Raw genomic sequence first — 25,397 nt, forward strand, 5'->3', positions numbered from 1 at the left:
GTCATATCATGTCCTCCCAACTTTCCCCAACCTTCCCCTTTAGGCTACAGGCTCCTTGAGAAGAGAGACTCTCATTTGTCATGTTTGCACCTTCCCCCGGTGTGATGTCACAGAACAGATGCTCTAGTCAATGTTGGCTGAGTTTGTGGAGCTGATCAGCTCTGTTATCCACTGGCTCTGTGACTTTAAGCAAATCACTTTACCATTCTGGGCCTCAGTTTCCTCATCTGCCAAATGGAAAAAATATATCTTCTTTCACTCTCAGGGCTATTGCTGGGAGTCAATAAAAGAATAGACTTGGGGTGGGCAGCTAGGTGGAGCAGTGGATAGAGCACCGGCTTTGAATTCAGGAGGACCTGAGTTCAAATCTGGCCTCAGACCCATAACACTTACTAGTTGTGTGACCCTGGGCAAGTCACTTAACCCCATTGTCTACCCCCTCCCCAAAAGAAAAAAAATAGATTTAAATGTCTTTTGAAAAGTATAACTATTTTATCCGGATTTCTAAGCTTCGATTTTTTTTTTCCTATGGAGTTTCCTTGGGATTTTCTACATTCCATGAATTGTGGTATAAAGCCCAGTAGAGATCAGCATTGGCTCACAAGCTTGGTGACTCCAGGGTCCTATGCTTATGTTTAAGGTAGGTGGCCAAGGGTGATTATTAACCAATTTTACAGATGAAGGAAGTAAGTCCCAGAGAAGTGAAATGACTTGAACCAAATCATATATAGCTTTCCCTCTGGGGTTCTGGTCCAGGGCTAACTCAGTAAAAGGCTATCATGAAATGTAGAAAGTCCTTAAAAGAAATCACCCTTCTTTTTCCTTGCCTTTGGTTCCACCTATCTGGGGCATATGCATGGGCACAGCCTAATCACCAGGATGTCCAGTGGGGTTCTTGAAAGGTGTTCCTGGGATGCAAGGCAGGAATCAGGTCATGCTTCTGTAGTGCTTGAAGGTGTAGAAAACTCTTTAATCCTGCCAGATAACCATAATTACCCTCACGATAACCCTGCCAGCTTGGTAGGAAGGAAGGAATCCCCTAATGGGGATTATTGTCTATATTTTACAGATGAAGAAACTAAGGCTTATAAAGGTTAAGTGGCTTTGTTCAGGGTCATACAGCTAATGAGTAATGATGCCTTATCCCCAAATCCAAGCCTTGTGAAAGTCCAGCGCTCTTTTGGCAATACCAAACTGCTTCTCAGAACATCAGTCCATCCATCAACCAGCAAGCACTCAAGCCGCAATTCTGTGGTGGGCACCGTGCCAATTGCAGGGGATACAAAAGACAAAAGTGAAGCAATCTTTTCTCCTCAAGGAGCTTATATTCTAATGGGGGAGACATAGATAAATATGCATGGAATAGACACAAAATGAATATGAGGGATCAAGAAAGACTTCATGGAGAAGATGGTGCTTGAGCTGAGTTTGAAAGGAAACCAGAGGTTTCAGGAGGTGGGGAGGTGAGAAGGGGAAGCATTCCAGGTATGGAGGCCAGACAGCCCAATGAGGAGGCCACTGCAATAGTCCAGGTGAGAGTGGAAGAGGCCCTGAACTAAGGTGGTGGCTGACCAGAAAGAAGAGGAAGTACGGGAGACACTTTGTGGAGCTAGAAGTGACAAGTGTGACAGCTTATAGAAATCTGGGCCTTTCTTGTCACTCTTAGCAGGAGAGACAACTGGGAGCCCAGGACCACCCAGGACTTCAGGAAGCGTAGGAATAGGGAGGGAGGGGGGCGGTGGCACAGAGCGACAATAAAAATTCAGTGCTTCCAATCTAATGGCTGTCATGGTAGACTTGATAAGTTCATCTTTACGTCACCCAGGCCCCAAATCTCAGTCATCTTTGATTTTTCCTTCTGCCTTTTATCTCAGTCGCTTCCATAAAATAAATAGCCCTGTCTATTCTATTTGTTTTTGCTTTTTAAAAAAAAATCTTATATCAGCCCCCTCCTCTGTTACTGCCACTGTCACCACCCTGGTTATGGCTTGTCACCTTTCACCCAAACTCTTCGAGTTCTCTTCTATCTGTGTTCTGCCTTTCAATCCATCCTGCATATACTGCCAGATTAATCATAAGACAATTTTGATCGTGTGTGACCTCGGGCACTTTCTGGGCCTCCCTTGTCAAATAGGAAAGACAGATGTGGTCATTGCTAAGGTCTCTCCCAAATCAGAAATTCTTTGGTTCTAGGGCATTCCTCTAGTGTGGAGCCTACAATACGTTCCTACTGCTATCCAATTAGAGTCAAAGGTTCTGTAGTATAATAGGCTTCAGAAGCAGATGGAACCTTTCTTTTCCTTCCTTCCTTCTTCCCTCCCTCCCTCTCTCTCTTCTTCCTTCCTTCTTTCATTTCTTCCTCCTTCCTTCCTTCCTTCCTTCCTTCCTTCCTTCCTTCCTTCCTTCCTTCCTTCCTTCCTTCCTTCCTTCCTTCCTTCCTTCCTTCCTTCCTTTCTTTTTCTTTTTCTTTCTTTCTTTCCATTCCAATAATGATCATTATGAACCTATTACCTGCTCCCTTTCTCTGACCTGGGCCTATCTGCCTCTCCATAGGCAGCCCAGTGGCTGTGCATTCAACTGGGGGCTTATCCCATTAGCACTGGTCTTGGTGCAGATGCCTGACTAGCCTTATTCTGACTGAAGCTATGAACTCTCAAACTCAAGGGATCCATTAGCCTCAGACTCCTCTAGAAGCAAGGAAAACAGACATGTGTCACCACACCCAGTCTACTTCTTTGACAAAAATCATGATTTCTGTAGATAACTGCATTTGCAGTTAAGCAAAATTAAAAGAACAAACGAGTTAAGCAAAATCAAGTGATACTGGAAGTGAAGTGAGTAGAACCAAGAGAACACTGTACATAGTAACAGCCACACCACAGTTTTTCTTTTTAAATTTCCCCAAAGGATGCCCACTTTGTTTTGAGTGCTTTGTGACCAACAAAGGCGTTACTATGAATATATTGGTATATATAGGGCTTTTCTTTCAGCCTTTGACCTCCTTAGGAGTATATACCTAGAAGAAGTGTTACTGGGTCAAAGGATATGAACATATTAGTGGCTTTTCTACATAAATAAAAAACACCTCCCAGAGTGGTAGGTTCCATTCACAGCTCAATAGACAGCGTACTGTTGTGCCCATCCTCCCATAACTCCCTTAAAATTGGCTCTTTCTGTCTTACATCATTCTCACACTTTTGATGACTGTGAGCCGAAACCTCAAAGTTGTTGTAATTAATATTTCTCTTATTGTTGGTGATTCGGATAATTTTTCAGATGATCATTGGCATTCTTTATTTCTTCTTTTGAGAATTGTTTGTCTATGTCCTTTGACCATGTATCTATAATGGAATGGCTATTGGTCTTAAATTGATGTCAATTCCCTATATAATTAAGCTATCAGAACTCTATCAGAAATTTGATGCAAAGTTTTTTCCTCCTAAATGACAGTTTCTTTTCTTATCCTAGCTACATTGATTTTGCCTTGAAAAAATTTTAATGTTATGTATTTGAAGCTACTTATTTTACCTTTTATAAAAACCTCTATCCTTTGCTTCAATGATGGTTGCGCAGCAGTGGAAGGAGATAGAGCTTAAGAATCATGCAATTTTTATAATGCCCACGAACATAAAGTTAACTATAAATATTCTAAATTGTTAATTTGTTGTCCAAGAACTACTGGATTGACATACTATTGGATGAAACAACCACATAAATACAGACTTGAACCAATGGGCAACAAGGAGTGTTTGAAAGTTGCTGAGTTGGGAAATGATATGACAAACGCAATATATTACATCCTGTGTGAAGAATGAAAAAGACTTTAGGAAGCTCTACTAGGGTTGGGGAACCTGTGGCCTCAAGGCCACATGTGGCCCTCTAGGTCCTCAGGTGAGTACCTTTGACTGAATCCAAACTTCACAGAACAAATCCTCTTAATGAAAGTGTTTATTCTGTAAAGCTTGGACTCAGTCAAAAGGCCCCACCCAAGGACCTAGAGGGCTGTGTGTGGCCTTCAGGCCACAGGTTCTCCACCCCTGTGTCTAGGCCTATAATCAGGGGCTACATGAGTGATACTGACAATAGATAACATTTACATAGAGCTTTAAGGTTTGCAAAACCCTCTATATATACACATATATACCTATATACATATGTACATGTCTCTCTGTGTGTATGTATGCATTTGCTCCTCATAGCAACCTTGTGAGACAAGTACTATTATTAGCCCCATTTTACAGATGAGGAAACTGAGGCTGACAGAGGCGATGTGATTAGGCCAGGGTCACGTGGTTAGTAAGTATCCAAGGCAGGATTTGAATTCAGACTGGGAGTCAGACCTCCTTGATTCTAAAACCAGCATTCTATCCACTACACCATCCTGCTACCTTCGCTTAGACAGACAAGAATGGTTATTTCTGTTGAATGACCCTCCTCTTAGTTCTTCTCGCTGATACCTTTTGGTTCATGGTCCTACTGGCTTCTTCAAAAATCTAAAATCTCATTATTTTTATGTTAAAGTACAAGGTCAAAATGAGTTTCAACTTCATCAGGAGAAACTTGGACTCTGACTTGAGACTCTGATTTGACATTTACTCCCGGTATAACCCTGGGCTATTAATTCTAGTCTATTAAGTGATTCTATTAGCCCTTTAACCATTTTGGATCTCAGTTTCTTTTCTTTTCTTTTTTTTTTTTTAGGCAATTGGGGTTAAGTGACTTGCCCAGGGTCACACAGCTAGTAAGTGTCAAGTATTTGGTCTGAGGCCGGATTTGAACTCAGGTCCTCCTGACTTCAGGGCCGGTGCTCTATCCACTGCGCCACCTAGCTGCCCCCTCAGTTTCTTCTTATATAAAATTAGGGGGTTTGGGTGAGATGAAGGTCTATTCAAATTTGAAATCTATTATCCTATGACATCATTGAGGATAAACAAAATGAGGAGGCAAAGAAGAGTTCATTTAAACAGAAGGATGTCTCATGAGGTCTTGGAGAAGCAAGCATCTGACAGAGTTTGTTTCATTATGCATCTAGAAGCAGTGAGAAACCTCATTCCGTGGGGTACTGGATCACCTCATCCTGGAGTGCTCACAATGAGCATAAGCAAAAACAATCAATCAAACAAACAAACTCACAAAGGCAATTACAGATCTATGTTTGTATACCCCCATTGAGGGAATTTGTTTCACTTGACTATGCGTATTTGTTATAAGATATTTGTTTTTCTTTTCTTTCCTTTCTTTTTTTTATAGGGTAGAAATAGGAAGGAGAGAAGATAGATTGCTATCAATTTTCAAAATTAGAGAGGTAAGGGGATTATAGATGTGAAATAATGCATGCATTTTTGGTTTGAATATATTATTAGTTTTATTAGTATTATACTATAGGTTTAGTTTTACTTAACTGTTTTACTTTGTTATAAGAGACCTATCATAGAGTGGGAATAATCTGTAAAATATTTGTAATGTAAAAGCAAAACACATCAATGAGATAAAAAAAAGACAATTACAGCTTCTGTGCCAATATCTATTGTAGAAAATGAAAAGGCAGAGAAATCTCACAAAGTACCTGATCTTCTAAACCTAATCACCACATACTTTGTCATTGTGACTTCAGGGTACAAGTGGTACAGGGAGATGATTAAAAAGTATGTTGGGAAAGACATCTCAGGTTTGAGAAACAAAAGAAGCCAAAGGATTGTTGAGTATTCAGAAGCCTCAACCTTGTACATTATGTATACTTCTTGAAGTGAGTTAGAAGACGCTGGACATGGCCAACAATAAAAACTGCACAAAAAATGAAACTGACTGACTCTTAGATAGAAAATGACTGGTAGGTGTCACATTGAAATCAGCTGTTTGTGTCCAAGTAGATCATTGATCACTCAGAGCAAACTTCCAAAACAGTATTAGATTAGAAAAAATAATAAAGATGAGGAGATACGGTCAATGTTGAATTAGAAGAAAGGATAGAGCTGAAGGAATACTGCTAACAATTATAGCAATGTTAACCTGATCCATGGGCTGAGGATGTTGAAAGATGGGAAATGGGAAAAGCCTAAGGATTAGGCTTTCATTATCACCACTTCTTATAACAGATAAATTGATAATTAAAACGTTCTCACAAGGAGGAGGCCCAAAGAGCCAGAAACCACCTTAGCCAACCAATAGTTTAGCACCTATCAGACAAAGGCACCCGGAAGCCCAGGGCAACGTTGATTTAGAATACAGATTCATTTATAAACTCTTACAAAGGAGGATGGCGGAAGCCTATGAACAGCAATACTTCATAAAACATTGGAAAGAAGCGGAAGCAATAAGTCTTCAAAAAAGCTTGGCACAAGACCCAGCTGGGCCACATCATACTGAGATTATTCACAGATGAAACAAATAGACAGAAAATGGAACAAATTTGACTATGTTTCTAAAAAGAAATCTATTTTTATCATCGGTGATAGTGGAACCACCAGATTTGGAGTCTAACTCCTATGTTCTCAATGTGCTTGCTATATGAGATTGAATTGGCACTTAAGAAAATGAAATCAGGAATAGTGACTAGATCAGATCAAGTACACACTGAAGAAATCTGTTCTGGCCATGACAAAATATTGAAAGCATTGAGAGGTCATTTTATATGAAGTCTTAAGGAAATAAAGACACCTGAAGAATAGAAAAGATCTTGGCTATATTATTACCCTAAAAGGTGATCCAGAAAATATGAATACCTACTGATCAATAGGGCAGCTAGGTGGCACAGTAAATAAAGTGCATGGCCTGAAGTCAGGAAGACTGCTCCTTAGTTCAAATACAGCCTCAGGCATTTACTAGCTGTGTGACTCTGGGAAAGTCATTTAACCCTATTTACCTCAGTTTCTTCATCTGTAAAATGAGCTGGAGAAAGAAATGGCAAACCACTCCAGTCTATCTTTGCTAAGAAAACCCCAAATGGGGTCGCGAAGAGTTAGACACAACTGAAAATCAACAAACTCTCAGGACAGCCAGTCTTTTCTTTCTCTGGCATAGTCACCTTTCTCCACCAACCTTAATCTTCAAACAGCTTGTTGGAGGGGAAGTTCCATCCTCTCATTAGGAGCTCCAACCCCCATTACACACTGGAGGCCTGACCAACAGAACAGGATGTGGATGGATTATTTATCTCAGTAGGGTGACAGTACACAAGCAGATGAGATCAGAGATCCAAGCAAATAATAAGGAAGTTTTATTGTCTATTTTTTATCTTTCTGGCATGTTTTGAATTCCCTCCCAGTTTTGATCAGTCACTCTCCTATGAGTAGGATATAGTAGAGAGAGCCTTGGATTTCTAATGCATAAAACTGAGTTCAAATCCCAGCTCTGTTACTTACTTGATCCTTGTTATGATTCGTATTTTCCCTGGACCCCAATTTCTTTATCTTTTATTGGTTTTTTTTTTGATGAGGTAATTGGGGTTAAGTGACATGCCCAGAGTCACACAGCTAGTGAGTGTTATGTATCTGAGGAGGGATTTGAATTCAGGTCCTCCTGACTCCAGAGCCAGTGCTCTATTCACTGTGCCACCTAGCTGTCCCCCTTTATCTTTTAATTGAAGAGGTTGGCAGTGATGATTTCTAGGACAAAATCTAACTTGAATCCTCTTAACCCCTGACCCTATATCTGTTCCCTCTCTTTCCTCAATAACTGACCCTGGCATCCAAAATACTTTGAATCAAAGCTGCACACATTTATTGAGCTGAGCCCCTTTCACTTGGTCCTTCTCTTAGGAATGTTAAAATCACTGTCCCTAGCAGAACAGATAGGGAGGCAGGGTAGGGAGCCTGGGACAATTTGCATTCTGTTCTGCCCATTTTGATTAGGTCTTCATTCTTGTGAATGGCCAATCCATCCACCAGATTAACAAAAAATAACGAAGCTGATAAAACTGTCATTGCTCTTAGAAATGATGACTTCGAAATTGCCGTTTAAAAATCCATCTGATTTATTGCTTTGGCAGAGAAGGCATGGCTTTCTGTATGGGCTGCCTTTTCCCTGATCCAGCTCAGTGCTCTTTGTCAGCGCGATTTAAACTGGGCCCTGCACACACTGGAAGCAAAGAAAAATTATACTCCTCATTTTCCATCTAAGTGGCACTAATAATCTTCTCCCTGGGACACTTGACATTTTCTGGAGTGTCGTCCGGAGTGCTCAGAGAAGATGGCTAACAGATGGGGTCTGTCATTGGCACTGTGGTACTAGGCAACCCCAAATGCCAAAGGGAATGGGAAGGGAAAGTTGTCTGGCAAAGGAAGATAACAGTCCTGAATAGGGGAAAAAAATGCCCCCTGCCTACTGGGAATCATGGTTAGCTGTTTGTTTTTCTAAGGTGAGAGCTGTGCCTTGAATAACATGCTATGCACATAGGATTCCAGAGGGGAAGGTACATCATATTTATTGACAACATATAGTATGAATCAGCAGTCAGCCTTCAATTTTTATTTGGGCTCTATTCCCCAACTCAGACAAAATTGCCTCTCAGATTGTCTTATGAGAATCCTTGGTTATCTTGTTGTTTGGGGACATGTGACCTGATTTTCAAATGCTTTTTTCAAATGATAAAAATTAGGGATAGCGAGCAGAGTTTAGTTCACATTATAGTTGAAAAAGAAGTAGATCTCATACCTTGAGATAAGAGCTTTAGAGCCAGGAGGAACCTCAGAATCATCAAATCAGAAATCCTGATTTGAAATCGAATCTTGGATCTTTTAGTATGTGACTTTGGGCTAGTCACGTTCCTTTTTGGGTGGGCCTCAGTCTCCTCCTCGGGAAAATGAGGGATTTAGACTGAATGACCTCTAAGCTACGTGTCTGCTCTAAATCCTATACTCTTTCTAAAATATTTATTGATACATCCAAAGATCCCCCTTTGGAGAAATCTGTTCTTTTATCATGGTTTGTGACTTGTTTACTTACATTTAATTTGTATTGGTTAGGGTTCAAACTGGTAGAAGCCCTTTAAAAAAGCCAGCCATGCAGAGTCACACCCCCAGAGACTACCTGGGAGGAAGAAGGTTAATTAGAAACAGCTGAGTCAGAGCAGCAGCTCCAAAGACCTCCAGTGTGTAATGGGGGTTGGAGCTCCTAATGAGAGGATGGAACTTCCCCTCCAACAAGCTGTTTGAAGATTAAGGTTGGTGGAGAAAGGTGACTATGTCAGAGAAAGAAAAGACTGGCTGTCCTGAGAGTTTGTTGATTTTCAGTTGTGTATAACTCTTTGCGACCCCATTTGGGGTTTTCTTAGCAAAGATAGACTGGAGTGGTTTGCCATTTCCTTCTCCAGTTCATTTCACAGATGAGAAAACTGAGGCAAAAAGGGTTAAGTGACTTGCCCAAGGTCACACAGCTAGGAAGTGTCTGAGGCCAGATTTGATCTCAGATCTTCCTGACTCCAGGGCCAGCACTCCATTCACTGTGTACCACATAGCTTACCTCTGTATCCTAGCTCTTCTTCACAGGGTTTTGAGGAAAAGGCTTTGCAAACACTAAAGTAATAGAAAAAAATGCCAACTGTTCTATTAAAAGAAGGAATGTTATTTATTTCTGGTAGAATACCTAGAGATGAATTGTTGTTCAGTCATTTCGGTCACGTCTGATTCTTTGTGACTCCATTTGGAGTCTTCTTGGCAGAGACACTGGAATGGTTTGCCATTTGCTTCTCAAGCTCATTTTGCAGATGAGGAAACTGAGGCAAAAAAGGTTAAGTGACTTTTCCAAGGTCACACAGCTAGTACACGTCTGAGGCAGGATCTGAAGTCAGGTCTTCCTGACTCCTGACCCAGCTTTCTGCTTACTGTACCACCTAGCTGCCCAGTGTCCTGAGAGTAAAGGAAAGCAAAACCTGGGGGATGTAGCACATCACGGCTCCTAGGAAACCATTAAGTATCAATGAGTTGTGAGTGACATCAATCCCAGAACAAGATTCCTGCCAAGGACAGGATGAGAGAAGTTATTACAAGTACCATACAGGAAAAAGTAGACTTCTTGTACTTAATGGTTTTCTTTTCCTTTGAGAACTGTTTGACCTCTATTTGCCTGGAAAGGTTAATACTTTGCTATAAGTAATAATGCACATGTTGTGACCTTCTACTGGATAATAGAGTCAGAGAAGAGCATTGGGAAAGATCCTGATGTTGGGAAAAGGTTTAAGGCAAAAGGAAAAGGGGACAGCAGAGGATGAGATGGATAGATAATGTCATGGAAACAATGAACTTCGACAGATTTTAGAAGATAATGGAGGATAGAAGGGCTTGGCATGCTATGGTCCATGGGGTCACAAAAGTCAACAGCAACAATAACAAACCAAGAGGATAGATGGTGTCTAATTCCACCTTCCTGTCTTTCCTACCATCTAGGGTGTGTAATAAATATTTATTATATGGAATTGAGTGTGTGAATGGAATTGAAAATGTGAATTGTGATATTGTTAAACATGTGTACACACAGGTGAATGAGTGCTGACGTGTCTCCTTGTCATTTCAGCTGTCCATGTCTAAATACCTATTATGGCTACCATTCCCTCTGTGGCATCAGATAGGGAGAATTGGTCCTAAGGATGATTTCCTAAGATCCATTAGGATTTTTTTCAGTCCTCAGACACCAGTGGAATCTTATCCATCCCCGCCACAAATATAAAACTAAGCAAAGGGAGATTAAAGATAGAAAAAAAGAAAGTTTCATTCCCCAGCATTTATTGAGTGCCAACAGCCTTCTCAATCCTGTGCAGATATAAGATGAGGAGACACCCCTTGGCCCAGTAAGTTTCCATTTTGTTTGGGAGACAATACTCATATACCTGAAAGAGTAATTAACATTATATGGAATGTAATGGTTAGATTGTGTGGTGCAGACAATAAGGACTATAGAAAGTTAGTTCAGGGTGAACTGGAGTAGATGTAGAAGGCTTTCTGGAAGACACAGGGCTTGAGGTGGGCCTTGAAGTTCAGATAGGATTTGGCTAGTCAATTTTTCCCACATGATACCAGGCCCAATTTCTTTGAGGACTTGGGTACTAGGCCAGCATGCATGTCAGTAGTTCTGTTAGGCATGAATATAACCCACATATAAATCTCAGCCAGTGGGAAGGGAACCAGGGAAAGTCCCTTATCATTTATAGTCTGGTAAGGTGGTCATCCTGGTTCCCTAGATGAAATAATAATCATAATAACAAAAGCAAACATTTATTTAGTGCTCTAAGGTTTGCAATGTGCTTCATACACGTTAAATCATTTGATCCTTACAACAATCTGGGAAGTAGTTGCCATTATGATCCCCATTTTACAGATGAGGAAACTGAGGTAGGCAGTGTCTGAGGCTGCATTTGAACTCCTCTTCCTCTTCCCTTCCTCACCTTTCTTCCAGGTCTGGCCTTTTATCCAATGAGTCACCTAACTATCTCCCTATAAATACAAAAGTGAAATAGATTCATAGAATGTCAGACATGGAAGGAACCTCAAGACAATGTAATCAGAGGATCACAGGATCTTAGCTTTATAGCTGAAAAGGATCTCAAGGCCATCCAGTCCAATTCCCTCATTTTATAAAAGGAAACTCAGGCCTACAGAGGTTAAATGATTTGTCCAAGTGGACAAAGGTAGTGGCGGAAGCAGGTATGGGGGCAGCTAGGCGGCGCAGTGGATAGAGCACTGGCCCTGAAGTCAGGAGAACCTGAGCTCAAATCTGGCCTCAGACCAAACACTTGACACTTACTAGCTGTGTGACCCTGGACCTTAACCCCAATTTCTTAAAAAAAAAAAAAAAAATAAAAAGTAGGTGTGGATGCTAGGTCCTTTGACTCCCAAACCAGGGATATTGCCATTTTATCATAATGCCTCTTATCCCTTCAATTGGCATATGGAACAACTGAAATCCAGATAGGGAAGAAAACTGCCCAACATTATACAGTGAATTAGTGACAGAGTCAGGGATAGAACCCAGGACTCCTGACTTCATGCCCAGTAATTCCTCTACTGAGATGTTCTAGAGTATTTAAACAAATGAAAAGCCAATAACAAACTTATAAGCCTGTGATGAAAGACTTTATTGCCTCATTAGGTCCCAGTTGGTGGGAAGTAGGTTTAAAGGGAGATCGTTTGAATTGGGATTTTCTCTAAAAAGGGCAAAAAAATGAGTAAGGAGTTCCTTACACCAGGGAGCAAAGAGAAGATAAGGGGCCTTATTCTCAGCCCAAATCCCATGTCTTACAGGAATCCTATCCTGCCCAAAGTGATCTCTCTTGTTTCTGAAGTCCTGTAACATTTGGTGTCTATAGTATACAATGTACCCCTGAGTCACACACCCACAAACACACAGACACAAACACAGACATAGACACACAGACACACATACTGCTAGTCTGTGATCCTCACTTTTTCATGTATGTGAAGCTGGTCTCCCCACTAGAGGGTAAACTTCCTGAAGGCAAGATTCATTGAGACTGTCACTTCTCTGTGTCCCCCATGTGAAGGGGGCATGACTTCTGTTTTCTTCTCTTTAATATCCCCCTGGCTATAAGCTCTCTAAAGATGGAGTCTGGGTCTCCTTTTTGTTTTTGTTTTTGTCCCACCTTATTTTATTATAGACCAGCTGAACATAGAATTGAGCAAAGAGCAGGGCTTGGTAAACACCTGATGGACGGATGGGTGGAAGGACAGACAGTTGGATGGAATTATGGACTAACAGATGGATGGATGATTTCTTCCCTGCAGCCATCCAGGTTGTTATATTTCCCATTGCCATATAGTTCCTGCTGGCCCTCAGGTTGACTATATGACCAGATGCCTTCCTCTGGGAACCTCAGAAGAGCCGAGGTCTTCCTCCACAGGGTGTATGTCCAAGGCCCAAAGTCTTGAGTCAGCACACATTGTAGTGGAGATAGTATTCTCTGTCAGTCATGCAATTGTCAGGACTGAGAAGATGTGTCAGCTGACAAATCAGCAGCAACTATTTTTTTCTGGAACATCTGGAATTCTCTGCTGTGTGGGGGCACTTTGAAAGGAAGCAGTTCTTGGAACGTTAGCTCCCACTTTCTTATCTCATGTTCATGCCTAGACTTCTAATCTTGAAAATGGGAAGGGCAGTGCCAGGCATATGTTGTTGTTCAGTTACATTCAACTCTTTGGGACCCCAAAGAATGAAGCTTTCTTGGCAAAGATACTGGAATGGTTTGCTATTTCCTTCTCCAGTGGATTAAGGTGAAAAGAGGTTAAGTGACTTGCCCAGGGCCACACAGATACTGAGTGTCTGAGGTGGCATTTAAACTCAGGTCTTTCTGACTTCAGACCCAGCACTCTATCCACTGAGCCTAAGCACCTAATATATGCTTATAGATTGACTGAATGACTTTTCCTGGGATGAAGAGGGAATCTGTTGATCCATCTTTTAAAATGTATTTAAGGAAAAAATTGGAATGGCTCATCATACACATTCAGAGTTAAATAAAATCATTCATGGCACTAGATATTTTGGGGGAAAAGCCATTGAATTCAGGACAAAGGACTAGATTTAAAATTGTATATATATCTTCTCCAAATAACCAGTTGTATAAACTCTGCTGTCTTTTTCTTTTTCTTTTAGACTGGTTTGCCCGTGAGGAAGTCCTAACATTTACAAAAATAGGAATTTAACCTCAAGCTTCAGGAAGTTATAGAAAATGTGCCTTCTAGTTCCACTCCATTCAGCTCAATTACTGTGTCCTGAGGGCCTGCTGGGGTTTTCCCAGCCCTGAAAAAAAAACCTTGTTTCAGATTCTAAGCCATTCAATGAATGTTGTCTTGACTGTTACTGAAGCACAGATTATTCTATATTTTGAATGCTGTTCCCTGCCTTGCACTGCCCCTCAGCCCCCATCTTGACTGATGCAGAACTCTGTGTCAGAGCTTTGGTTTTCTTAGACGTATCCCAGAATCTAAATTTAGAGCTCATTTCCCACAACCCTTTCATTTGATAGAAGAGGCACAGAGGCACAGAGAGGTTGAGGAATTTGTCCCAGATATCACAGGTAGAAATGGTAGATCTGGTATTCTAACGCACGTGCTCCAACTCCATAGCCAGGGCTAATTCCACTGCATATCACATTTAAAGCAGAAGAAAGCACCCCTGACTTCTCAAAGATTGAAAGCTCTCCATTGTCTGTTTCACTATGATGTAGACTGTCTATACTTGTTCTACCACCTTCATCCAGAAATGAGTTCGACGATCTTCTTGACAACACCTGGGGTTCCAGTCTCAGGTGAATCACTTAGTAGCTGTGTGAACCTAGGAGAATTATTGCCCCTAACTGTTTTCAAGTGTATGGTGTGGAGGCTGCAGGAGACAACCCCAAAGGTCTCCTCAGGTTCTGAAATTCTTTGGTCCCATATTGCAGCAGACAGGTTTCAGCCAAAGCTTCTTAGATGATGCTGTCTGGGCCCCTCCACAGAGTGGCTACAGTGAGGATGGAAGGAGCCTTGGGCCAGTGTTTCCCAATCCAGAGTCTACTGTATTCATTGGGATTATTGGTTGGGATAATTAAAAAGCCTGCAAAAGGTAACATGAAGCAAGAGGTTGCTGAGTCTCAGAAAGAAAACTCTAGTTCATGAGGGGTTAGTCTGGTGTGGTATGCTGGGAAGGAGACTGGATTTGGCTTCAGAGGTGTTCAAATCCAACTCCCACAGAGTTCTATATGTCAAGAGAGGAGGGAGTGAGGCAGAGAACAGCATTGAAAATATAGAAAGATCTGTGGTGCAATAGCCAAGATGCTCTTCATTGAATGGATCAGAATCTCCAACAAGTTTTTATAGGAGAGGGAAAAACCCAGCAGGTCTTCAGGATACAGTAACTCAGCTGGATAGAATGGAATTGGAAGACTACCTATAACCTCTGTGACCTTGAAAAATTTGCATAAATGCCTTGGGCTTCAATTTTCCCCCTGTGTAAAATGACAGGGTTGGATTAGATAGTCTCTAATGACCCTCCTAGGACTAAATGATAGAAACATTTTCCCAGTCTTTTTCTATGACATGAAAGATATAGCCTCAAAGGATAGTCTTTGGCTTTCTCATGCCTGAGCCTTTGCCGGTACTATTCCTCAGACCTGGATAGAAGACATGCATAGAAGTCCTACCCCTCCTTCACTCCCACTTTGGGTAAGCCATGCCTCCTTTGTTCATAGGAGACAAGTGGATTTTATGAATGTGAAGAGAATAAAATCATGGAAAAAAGAGGGAACTTGGTCTGTGAGGACAAGACACTAATGTAGAAGCTAAAGGCCTCCATTGGTGACCACAGAGACATAAGGAATACAGCCAGCAGGAAAGAATGTACGGTGGGGATTTTATTTCAGGATTGGTAAGGGTGGAGATTTTAGCATGGGACTAGTAAGGTTCTTTGACCTTGGAACTTGCAGAAGACAGACTCACAAGAAAGAGGCAGCATAGTGTAGTGAAAAGAGCAATGCATTCAGAGTTGGAAAGCCTGAGTTCTGATGGGTCAGGTCTATACCTCAGTTTCCTTCTCTGCAATATGCAGTAGACAGACAAGATGAAGTCTAAAGTCTTTCTAGCTCTAAAATCCTGTGACAGTTTTTCTCGAGCCTAAGTGGACTCCTGTGATCGGTTAGACCCTGGCTCGTTGTGATAAAAGCCAGCAGGGTCCCATGTGGGGTTTTTTACCCTTACAGAGAGAGGCTGGCATTTGCTCAGCTATGAAATGTAGGCAAACATGTAGCTGCCTCAGGACGCTCTCCACGGAGTTGAATCTGCTTGACTTTCTTGAGTTTAAAGGCCATCTTTGACAAGGCCTTTATTTATTCTGCAGATAGAACCAGAGGGCTCTGGAAGGGGCTCTCTCATACACACTTGAAAGTTAATTTCTAGATGTTTAAGGCATAATCTTTATGACATGAAATAGTTGCAGTGTGGTGTACTGGAATGAGCCTTGGGCTTGGAGGCAGGAGGGCTCTGGGCGTGACTCCTGGATCCTACACTGACCAGCTCTTGACTCAGGCTAAGTCATTTCATCTCCGCGAGACTCAGTTTCCTTATCTGTCAAATGGAGATAATAATAATTGCATTATCTATAGTTGCAGGGGTTTTGTGTGAAAATCATTTTGTCAATCTTAAAATGCTACAGAAATGTAGCTATTTTTTATGTGGTAGTATAGGAAAAAGGGGATATTAGTATAGGACTTGAAGCACTTTGGGATACAGAGTTAGAATGGATAGAGAGTTGGCCTAGGAGTCAAGAAAAGATCTAGGTTCAAGCGCTGCCTTTGGCGACATTGGCTCATATGTCGACAGCACACTGAGGCTAACAAGGCAAATGAGGAACTTTTTCTGATTTGCTTCTCAAAATAATTCTACAAGACAGGTATAGTTATCTCCATTTTTCAGAAGAGGAAATTGAAAGGCTAAGTGACTGGCTCTGTGTCACAAAACTAATGAGTTTTGGAGGTGGTGTTTGACTCCAGGTTTCTTCTGATTTTGGGAGTAGCATTCTTTCCTCATCTGTGTACCATGCCTCACAGGAAAGCTGTTTCTTGTCCCCAGTCGATCCTCTCTCCATTTCTCTTTCTTTCTTTCTTTCTTTCTTTCTTTCTTTCTTTCTTTCTTTCTTTCTTTCTTTCTTTCTTTCTTTCTTTCTTTCTTTCTTTCTTTCTTTCTTTCTTTCTTTCTCTCTCTCTCTCTCTCTCTTTCTCTCATCTTTTTCTTCTCTCTCTCCTTTCCTTTCTTTCTCTCTCATTCCCTCTCAATCTTTCTCTATCCCTCCCTCCCTCTCTTCTCTTGTTCTGTCTCACTTCCTCTATCTTTCTCTCCCCACCTCTTTCTCTGTCTTCTTTTCTCATTCTCTTTTCTTTCTTTCTCCCTCTCATTCTGTCTCCTCTCTCTCTGTTATTTCTCTCTTCTCTCTCATTCACTCTTTCATTCACTCTCCATCTCTCTTTCTGTCTCCCTTCCTCCTTCCTTCTCTCCTTGCCACCCCTCCCTCCCTCTTTCTCTGCTGTTTCCTCCTACTTTCTCTCCCCACCTCTTTCTTCTCTGTCCTCTATCTCCTCTACCTATCTCTCTGCTTCTGTGACTGTGTCTCTTTCTGTCTCTGTCCCTTTTTGTCTCTCTGTCTCTCTCCCCATCTCCATCTTTTTGTCTTATTCTTATGCTCTTTTCCCAGAGCACCCCAAGTTCTAACTGATGGTCAACTCTCTTTCCATTCTAACTCTCTGTCTCAAACTGCTTCAAGTACTATATGAACATCAGCTATTCCTCTATTACCACATAAGAACAGCTCCGGCTCTATGACCCCATGTTCCTGTAAGTTACTTATTGCGTGTGCCTCATAGTTTCCCCATTTTACAAATGAGGAGGTGGGTTTGATGGCCTCTGAGGCCCCTTCCAGATGCAAACCTATGACCCTATGAGCCCAGGACTTGGCTATCATTGAACAGTCTGCTCCAAGAGTGGAAGTAAGAAGAACGAGGAAATGAATATACATAATGACTACAACAATGCAAATGAAAAGAACAAGAGAATAAACTTATCTTGTATCATTATAATAATATTACATTATATTGTAATATATTTTGCATTTGTAATAGTATATTACATATTATATTGTATTATAATAATATAATATAATAATTATAATAATATTAGCCCTGCAGAAGAGTTGAGAAACTGAACCTTACTTTCATCTTTGCAGAGGTGGGGGAACATGGGTGTGGAATACTGCATGCGCTGTCAGACTACTTTTAATGTATTGCTGGGGTTTTTCCCCCCTCTGAATTCTTTTCCTTTCTTTTAAAATCTTTGTTATAGGAGAAAGAGAGGCAGCATAATGTGGTGGATACAAAGCTGGCCTTGGAGCTAGGAAGTCCAAAGTGAAAGTCCAATTTCTAATACCATAGGCAAATCGAGTGACCTCTCAATGCTCTGGGTAACTCTCTATGACTAAGAGGTACTGAGAAATTTCTCTCTTGTATTGGTAAGGAGCTTCCTCATCTGGGAGTTCCCTATGACCACTGAAATCATGATTGCTGCCCCTGTTACAGGAGATGGTTCACTGGGAAGGGCAGGGAAGAGGGATAGATTCAGAAATGAAGAGGATGTGAAAACATACAAAAAATAAATTTTTAGAATCAGAATTAATAATAATAATATAATATGTAATATAAATAATAATAAGTAGAATTTAAAATAATATTTTTTTTTAAAAAGAAAAATCGGTTCCACTTACTAGGCTGCCTGGCAAGCAGAGACCTAGGTCCAGATGGGAAAAGACTAGCTGTGGAGAGCCTGTCTCCTTTGAAAACCATGACCCACATGGCACCAGGCCCTCTTTTTCCTCTATCTCCAGCTGCTCCATCGTTCTATCATAATTTAGAGCCTGGGTCACAACAGGAATGCTCTACGAACCTATTGCGAAAGTAAATTTTCTCTCTCTTTTTTTAATTGCAAAAGCCATAAATAAGTGTCTCTACTCCCTGACATTGATAATATGATATAGAGGGGATGGAGGAAGAGTTAGGGAATTGCAAGACTAAAAGATGAGCTGGTAGGGCTCCTGGGACAGAAGCTTTGCACCCCTGTGTACTGTTTTAAAGCTGCTATGGGGCTGAGCTTTGTCAGCCTTGGCTCTGGCAGCTGAGCTGCCCAGTTCTCTAGCCTGGGCTGTGGAAAGACATGGCGGACTTACTTGGCACCCTGTTGATGGCTCTGAGCGGCCGGAGAACGCGGACGGTCCGGATGGCAGAAAGGCTGACGTTGTGTCCATCCAGTGAATACTCCATCATGCTGGAGGGAAAGAGACAAAGAGAAATCGGCTCACACTAGAAGGCATGGGCAGAAGTCACAGAATCTCGGAGTGGAGGCAGCCCCCAGAGCACCAGCTTACACAGCAAATCAGTGCTGGGGAGTGGTGTAGGGTAAGGTTGGAAAGGGGGATGGCCCGAGTGTTTAGGGCCTTAAATGGGAGGCGGGGCACTATGAACATTATTCTACAGCCAATGGGGAGCCAGCGTAGGTACTTGGGGATGGGACTGAAATGATGAAAGTGGTGCTTTGAATAATAATCTCATATTACATGCTAAGTGTAGGATGAATTACGTGGGGAAGAGAATGGAGACAGGATGACCAGTTAGGAGGCAACTGCAATTATTCAGGCAGTGGGAGGAGGGCGAAATGAGAGCAGGGCAATGGGAACAGTAAGGAAGGAAAAGCCTTATTTATCTCAGTTAAGGTTCAGGAAAGAGTATTTGCCATTTTGGCTACCAATAAAGAGATTTAGGGAAAAACCTAATCAAGGCCTATTATGCTCCAGAGCTTCTCAATATTTTTGAGCTTTTCAGGAGATGCAGTAGGGTATAGGGCAGCTAAGTGGCTCAGAGGATAGAGCTCCGGTCAGGAAGACCTGAGTTTAAATCCAGCCTCAGACACTTACTAGCTGAATGACCCTGGGCAAGTCACTTAACCTATTTGCCTCGGTTTCATCATCTATAAAATGAATCGGAGAAGGGAATAGCAAACCACTCTAGTATCTTTGCTGAGAAAACCCCCAAAAGAGGTTATGAAGAGTTGGATACAACCAAAAGATCACTAAACAGCAACAAACGTGTGGTACAGTGAAGGAGTACACTGAATCTAGGGTCAGAGGACCCACCCTCCAATCCTAACTCTTCCATTTATTACCTGTGTGACCTTGGGCAAGTTATGGAAGCTCTTTGGGCCTCAGTTTCCTCATCTGTAAAAGCAGGGGGTTGAACTATATGGCCTCTAAGATCTCTTCTAATTCTGTATCTATGATCTTATGATGGTGACCTTGATTTTCTACCCCTGCTCATGGAACAGGGAGAGAGGTGTAACCTCCTTTTGGAAAGCAGGGAATGCTAAATTCTCTGTGGTTATATCTCTAGTACTAAGCATGGTGCTAGGTACTCAGCAGATGTTTAATAAACACTTGCTGATGGACCAATTGATCCAGGAATATGAACAATTGCTTGGCCCTCTGGGGAAGGAATAAGGCTGTAGCCCAACAGAGAGACCAGCAATATGGATGAACCCACAGCTGTATCAAGGTGATGTCATCAGGAAGGTTGGTGGAAGTTACTCATGACCATGAGCATGACCATGCTGGCCTAACAATACTACCAAAGGTGGGGGAGAAAGACAAATAGCTACAATAGAAACACCACCACCACCACCACCACAAAACAAAAACCAAAGCTATGTGGCTAGAAACAAACCACTTGAATTTTGGCCTCCTGATCTAGTATGAACATCATTGACTCTACCATTATTCCTGCTATGGCAATGACCTGCTTCCCTTTTGTCTTGGCCCTTTGGATATTGCTTTATGTCCCATTGTCTTCCAACATGGAATTAAGTGGTACTTCCATGTTCCACGTCTCTCACTGACCTCCATCCCTGTACTTATTTAGGAATTCCTTTAGTCACTGGAATACAGAGACCCTGCTCCAAGTTCTCCAAATGAATGGTTGTAATTCACAGAATTCCAGATCATCTGATCCAACCCTCTCATATTGTAAAGGAGGAAACTGAAGCCCAGACAGGGAATGCAACTTGCTGAAGGTCACACAGCTCACTGAAGCTAATACCAAGGTTTTTTGTTATTCCCCACCCCCACAAGCTTGGGCTCTTCCCACTACAATACATTGCCTAGAGAAGGGATCATTGGGCAGCTAAGGAGAAACCCATTGGTAGACTTCAGAAAAGTATGTTCTTTTCCTGTCTTTCTCCCTCTCTGGTTATCCAGCTATGCCTGGCCCCTGTCTTTTGCCTTTGTACCTAGACCAAGGGCAGATATTCTGAGCCTCTGTCCAAACCCAGGGGCCATCTGAGGGCTGCTCGTGCCAGACGTATAGTTCTCAGCCTGGCTTCCACTTCTGAGCCCTGGTGAGTGGAGGAGCCCAAGAGGTTCCTGAACTTACTGTATGTGGTCTGGCAGTGCCTGATGACTGGTCTCAGAGCCCCCCTTTCTGAGTATGGTCTTAACTTTAGGATGGCACCCTCTGGCCCATGACCTCAGTCTCCTCAGTCACTGCTCCTGTTCTTCCTTTTGGCTCCTCCTAATTGAACTCTGGCAGATGATCCTGGAGAATTTTATGGTCCTGACAGTGGGACATAGGGACAATGGTTCTATGCATAACTATGTTCCAAGTACATGGTCAGCAGAGTCCAATGAGAAAGTCATCAAGCGCATCCAGGATCTAGACTTCCTTCCCTTTTATTGGCACTGGAGGGACCTTTTCTGGTCCCCAGTCACCTGGGAGAGAGATCAGACTTATTCTGCCTCGCCTCAGAGGGTAGAACAAGGAGCAGAGATAGAAATGTCTGGTGAAGCAACCTTCTAGGGGACCTGGACTAACCCTCAGCCTCCTCTGACACTCTGGGGCTGGCTTAGGAGGGCACAGCATCATGACATCTCAAAACCCAAAGGATGAATCATGCTCAGAGACTCTTTAAGGAAAAAGAACTCCCAGCTGGCCTATTCCAATCTGCAGAGACACCCAACTGCAGTCCTGGCATCCTTAACGGATACATCTCATAAGACATAGAAATGTGCCAAGTGAGTAAATGTTCCCATTTTGGGAAGCTTCGAAGGTGTGTGGTACGGGGAGAGATTCCCTCTAATTGGATGGATTTATTGGAGCCAGCCCAGAGCACAGCACTAAAGCCTTCTTCTCTTCTGAGGATGACATCGCTAGGTTTGAGGCTGCCAGCACGGAACACTGAGCCCATGCATAGAAAATAATGACCGAGAGGCCTAGATAGAGCTGAAACCCTTACCAAGGGACCCACATTAATTATGGTAAAGAGTCATAGACCAAAGGCCTTAGCTGTCAGGGGGCCACCCTGGGGACCGGGACCGGGCTGGGGCTGCCCATGCTTTCTGCAGTGGCCCCTGCAGTCCTGCCTTCAGATGATGGAACATAAAATGTTAGAACTGGAAGGTCCCTTAGAACAGAGAACACTGATTGGCAGAGCTACAGGGGCCTTCGGAACATAGGGCAGAGAATGTCAGAACCCCGCAGTGTCCTTAGAACAGCATGGCAGAACTAGAAAGGCCCTTAGAAAATAGAACACAAGATATTAGCACTGGAAGAGACCTTAGAACACAGAACAGAGAATGTCAGAACTAGAAGGAATATTAGAGATCAGATAGTCCAAAATTTCTATTTTGTGTCCCATTAGAGGCTGCTGCTACCTGGCATAGTGGTTGGAATGCTGGACTAGGAGTCAGGAAGACCTGAATTTTGAATCCTGCCTTAGAAACCAACTGTATGGCCTTGGGCAAGTCACTTAACCTCTGACAGCCTCCGTTTCCTCATCTGTAAAATGGGGACAACACCTGAACCTAACACGTGGATTCTTGTGAGTACTAATGACATAATATATATGAAATAATTTTTAAAAAAACTTAAAGGATTATTGTTTGTGGCTATTAGTAATGAAAAGAGCTAACATTTACAGAGCGCTTACTATGTGCCAGGCACTCTGCTGAGCACTTTATAATTGTTATCTCATTTGACCCTCACAACAACCCTGGGAGGTAGATACTGTTATTATCCCCATTTTATAGGTCTGGAAACTGAGGCAAACAGGGGTTAGGTCACTTGCCCAGGGTCACACATCTAGTAAGAGTCTGAGGCCAGATTTGAACTCCAGTCTTCCTGACTCTAGGCCCAGGGCTCTATCGACCACACCACCTGATTGCCCCTGTACCACCTAGCTTCAGGCAAGGGCTAGGTATTATTTATCTCTCTTTCCTCCCACGGTGCAGCCCCAAATTTGCCTGTATTCATTCATGCTCCTTGTGTGATAGCCAGTTCTTTAGCATCCTAGATTCTCAGAGATGGGAGGGACCTTTGGCATCACCTTGGTCTAACTCTCCCATTTTGCGAATCAGTTACTTTGAAAATGTCCCTGAGAGCCGATCATGCATCCTTGGCTTGAATCCTTCTGGTGGCAGTGATCTCTCTACACCCCAAAGCATCCTCCTCTATCCCTGGTGAGCACTCCTTGTTAGGCATGCCTTCCTCAGCCAAAGTCAGCATCCCTGTCACTTCTGCCCACTGCTTCTACTTCTCTTCTCTGGGGTCAAGCAGAACGAATCTAATCCTTGTCTATAGAGGGTAGTTTTCCATATGCCTGCAGAGAGCTATCATAATCCCCTTACATCTTTTCTCCCTAGGCTAAAAAACCCTTGTTTCTTCACTGATCCTTTTATGATTTGCTTTCCATTCCCTTCCTAATCCTTGTCTTTCTCTAGGCCTCAGTTTCCTTACCTCTGAGTGGAGATCACATAAGAGCACTTCTTTAAATAGTTTGACACAGTATTATTCCTGAGCACCTAGGTGGCATAGATAAAGTGCCTGGCCTAGAGTCAAGAAGACTCAACTTCCCAAGTTCAAATCCAGCCTCAGACACTTACTAGCTGTGTGACCTTGGGCAAGTCACCTAACCTTGTTTGCCTCAGTTTCTCCTCTGTAAAATGAGCTAGAGAAGGTAATGGCAAATCACCCCAGTATCTTTGCCAAGAAAAAAACAAATGGGGAAGCTAGGTGGGGCAGTGGATAGAGCACTGTCTTGAAGTCAGGAGGATCTGAGTTCAAATCTAGTTTTAGACATTTACTAGCTGTGTGACCCTGGACAAGTCACTTAACCCCTAGTGTCTCAAAAAAAAATAGAAAAGAAAAAAATAAAAGAAAACCCTAAATGGGGTCACAAAAAGTCAGACATGACTGAAAAATGGCTGAACAACAACAAACAGTATTCCTATGACCATGAAGATGCTACTTAAGAGGGAACCACTGTACATTGGGGGTGCTGTGTAGGCTCTTGAGCTCAGAACAAAACAGTTTATAAACCACTTCCACGTGGACAGAGCCAACTGGTCCTAGGGCAATCTCACAGTCTCCCCCATACACAGTCTGGGATATTGACCCAGCCAGGGTCCCCGGGGCAGAGGATGAGGCTCACGTCTGTGCTGTGGATTTGCTGGGACACCATTTCCTCCTCTTCTTTGAGTTCCTGGTGGACATGGGCCATGGATTAAGATTTCTGCTGTTCAGGCAGAAGCAATTTGCTGCAAGAAAATCCCATGACCATCTGTTGCAGCAGCTCCGAGTTGTAGCTTGGTTTGCTGTTTCCCTGCTTATCGCTCCCTCCATAGCTCTGTTATTAGTGTAATCAACTCACTTAGGGAGGCTGGGCTGGGGCTGGACAGCGTGCATTTAGTCCTCATTCTGTGGCTTATTGGAGTGCCCAGAATAATTCCAATTTATCTCCAGCCCCGGGACTGAGGAGAAAGAGACTACACTGGGCCTTGAGCTATTGTGACTTCCGCTATCCCAGAAAGCTTAGAAATACTTTCCCAAAGTCTTTTGGTAAAGAAGTCATCTCATGGTACTCTGACTGTCCAAAGAAAAGAGAAGATAGACCCAGGGAGACAACAAGGATCCTGGAACCCAAGCTGATAGGGAAGGTGGAGAATGGGGGTGCCCACCAGGCACCTAGTGGGGCATTGTTAACCCAGTCCTAATGATTGAAATAATAAATCCTTATATTCCAATTTATCTTCCTAGGATCACAGGTCTAGAGCTAAAAAGTACCTTAGAGGCTAGAAAGTTCAACCCTCTCATTTTACGCAACCGAGGTCTAGAGAAGTTAAGTTGTTTCCCCAAAGGCACACTAGTATTCCTGTGGCAGAGCTGGGATTCAAAGACAGGTCTTCCGACTCCGAAATCCAGTAGGTTTTTCATTGCTACGTGCTGCAAATGAACTTATATGCAAGGCACTGAGCATACAAAAACAAATAAAACTTTGCCTGCCCTCAAGGTACTTACATTCTACTAGTGGTGGCCACAGATACATGATAATTTTTTTTTTTTTAGTGAGGCAATTGGGGTTAAGTGACTTGCCCAGAGTCACACAGCTAGTAAGTGTTATGTGTCTGAGACCTGATTGAACTCACGTTGTCCTGATTCCAGGGCTGATGCTTTATCCACTGCACTACCTACCTGTCCCATGTACATGATTAATTTGAGGAAAGAATAAAACCCTAAAAACCAGGGAGATCAAGAAAGGATTGTCATCAGAGGCATCACAGGAGCTGAAACTTGAAGGAAGTTAGAGATTCTAAAGGGAGGAGGTAAGGGGGGGGAGGTACTGATTCTAGGTACTGGATAATTTTCCTAAGCACTTGCACCCACAGAGCCCCAGAATGTCAGAGCTGGAAAGCAATTTAGGAGAGAGAACAAAAGGGTTGGAAGGGACATTTGAGCAGTAAAAATACCATGAGATTGATAGGAAGGACTCTAGAGATTAGCTGGTCTCACCCCTTTGTTTTGTGTCCCTGTCTTATCTTCTATTAGGTTAAGC

The 25,397-nt window shown here is 42.5% G+C and overlaps 1 protein-coding gene across 2 annotated transcripts in view; it reads right to left on the reverse strand.

The window, feature by feature from the left end:
• CACNA1H (calcium voltage-gated channel subunit alpha1 H) overlaps positions 1-25,397 on the reverse strand; it is a 157,637-nt gene that overhangs the window by 130,446 nt on the left and 1,794 nt on the right. For both annotated transcript variants that reach the window (XM_078152594.1, XM_078152593.1), the window contains exon 3: positions 18,694-18,791. In XM_078152594.1, coding sequence (XP_078008720.1) covers positions 18,694-18,791 — 98 coding nt within the window. The remainder of the gene's footprint in view (positions 1-18,693; positions 18,792-25,397) is intronic.

The sequence above is a fragment of the Phascolarctos cinereus genome, unplaced genomic scaffold, assembly GCF_003287225.1.
Source record: "Phascolarctos cinereus isolate Bilbo 61053 unplaced genomic scaffold, phaCin_HiC Scaffold_4;HRSCAF=312, whole genome shotgun sequence".
Taxonomy (NCBI): Eukaryota; Metazoa; Chordata; class Mammalia; order Diprotodontia; family Phascolarctidae; genus Phascolarctos; species Phascolarctos cinereus.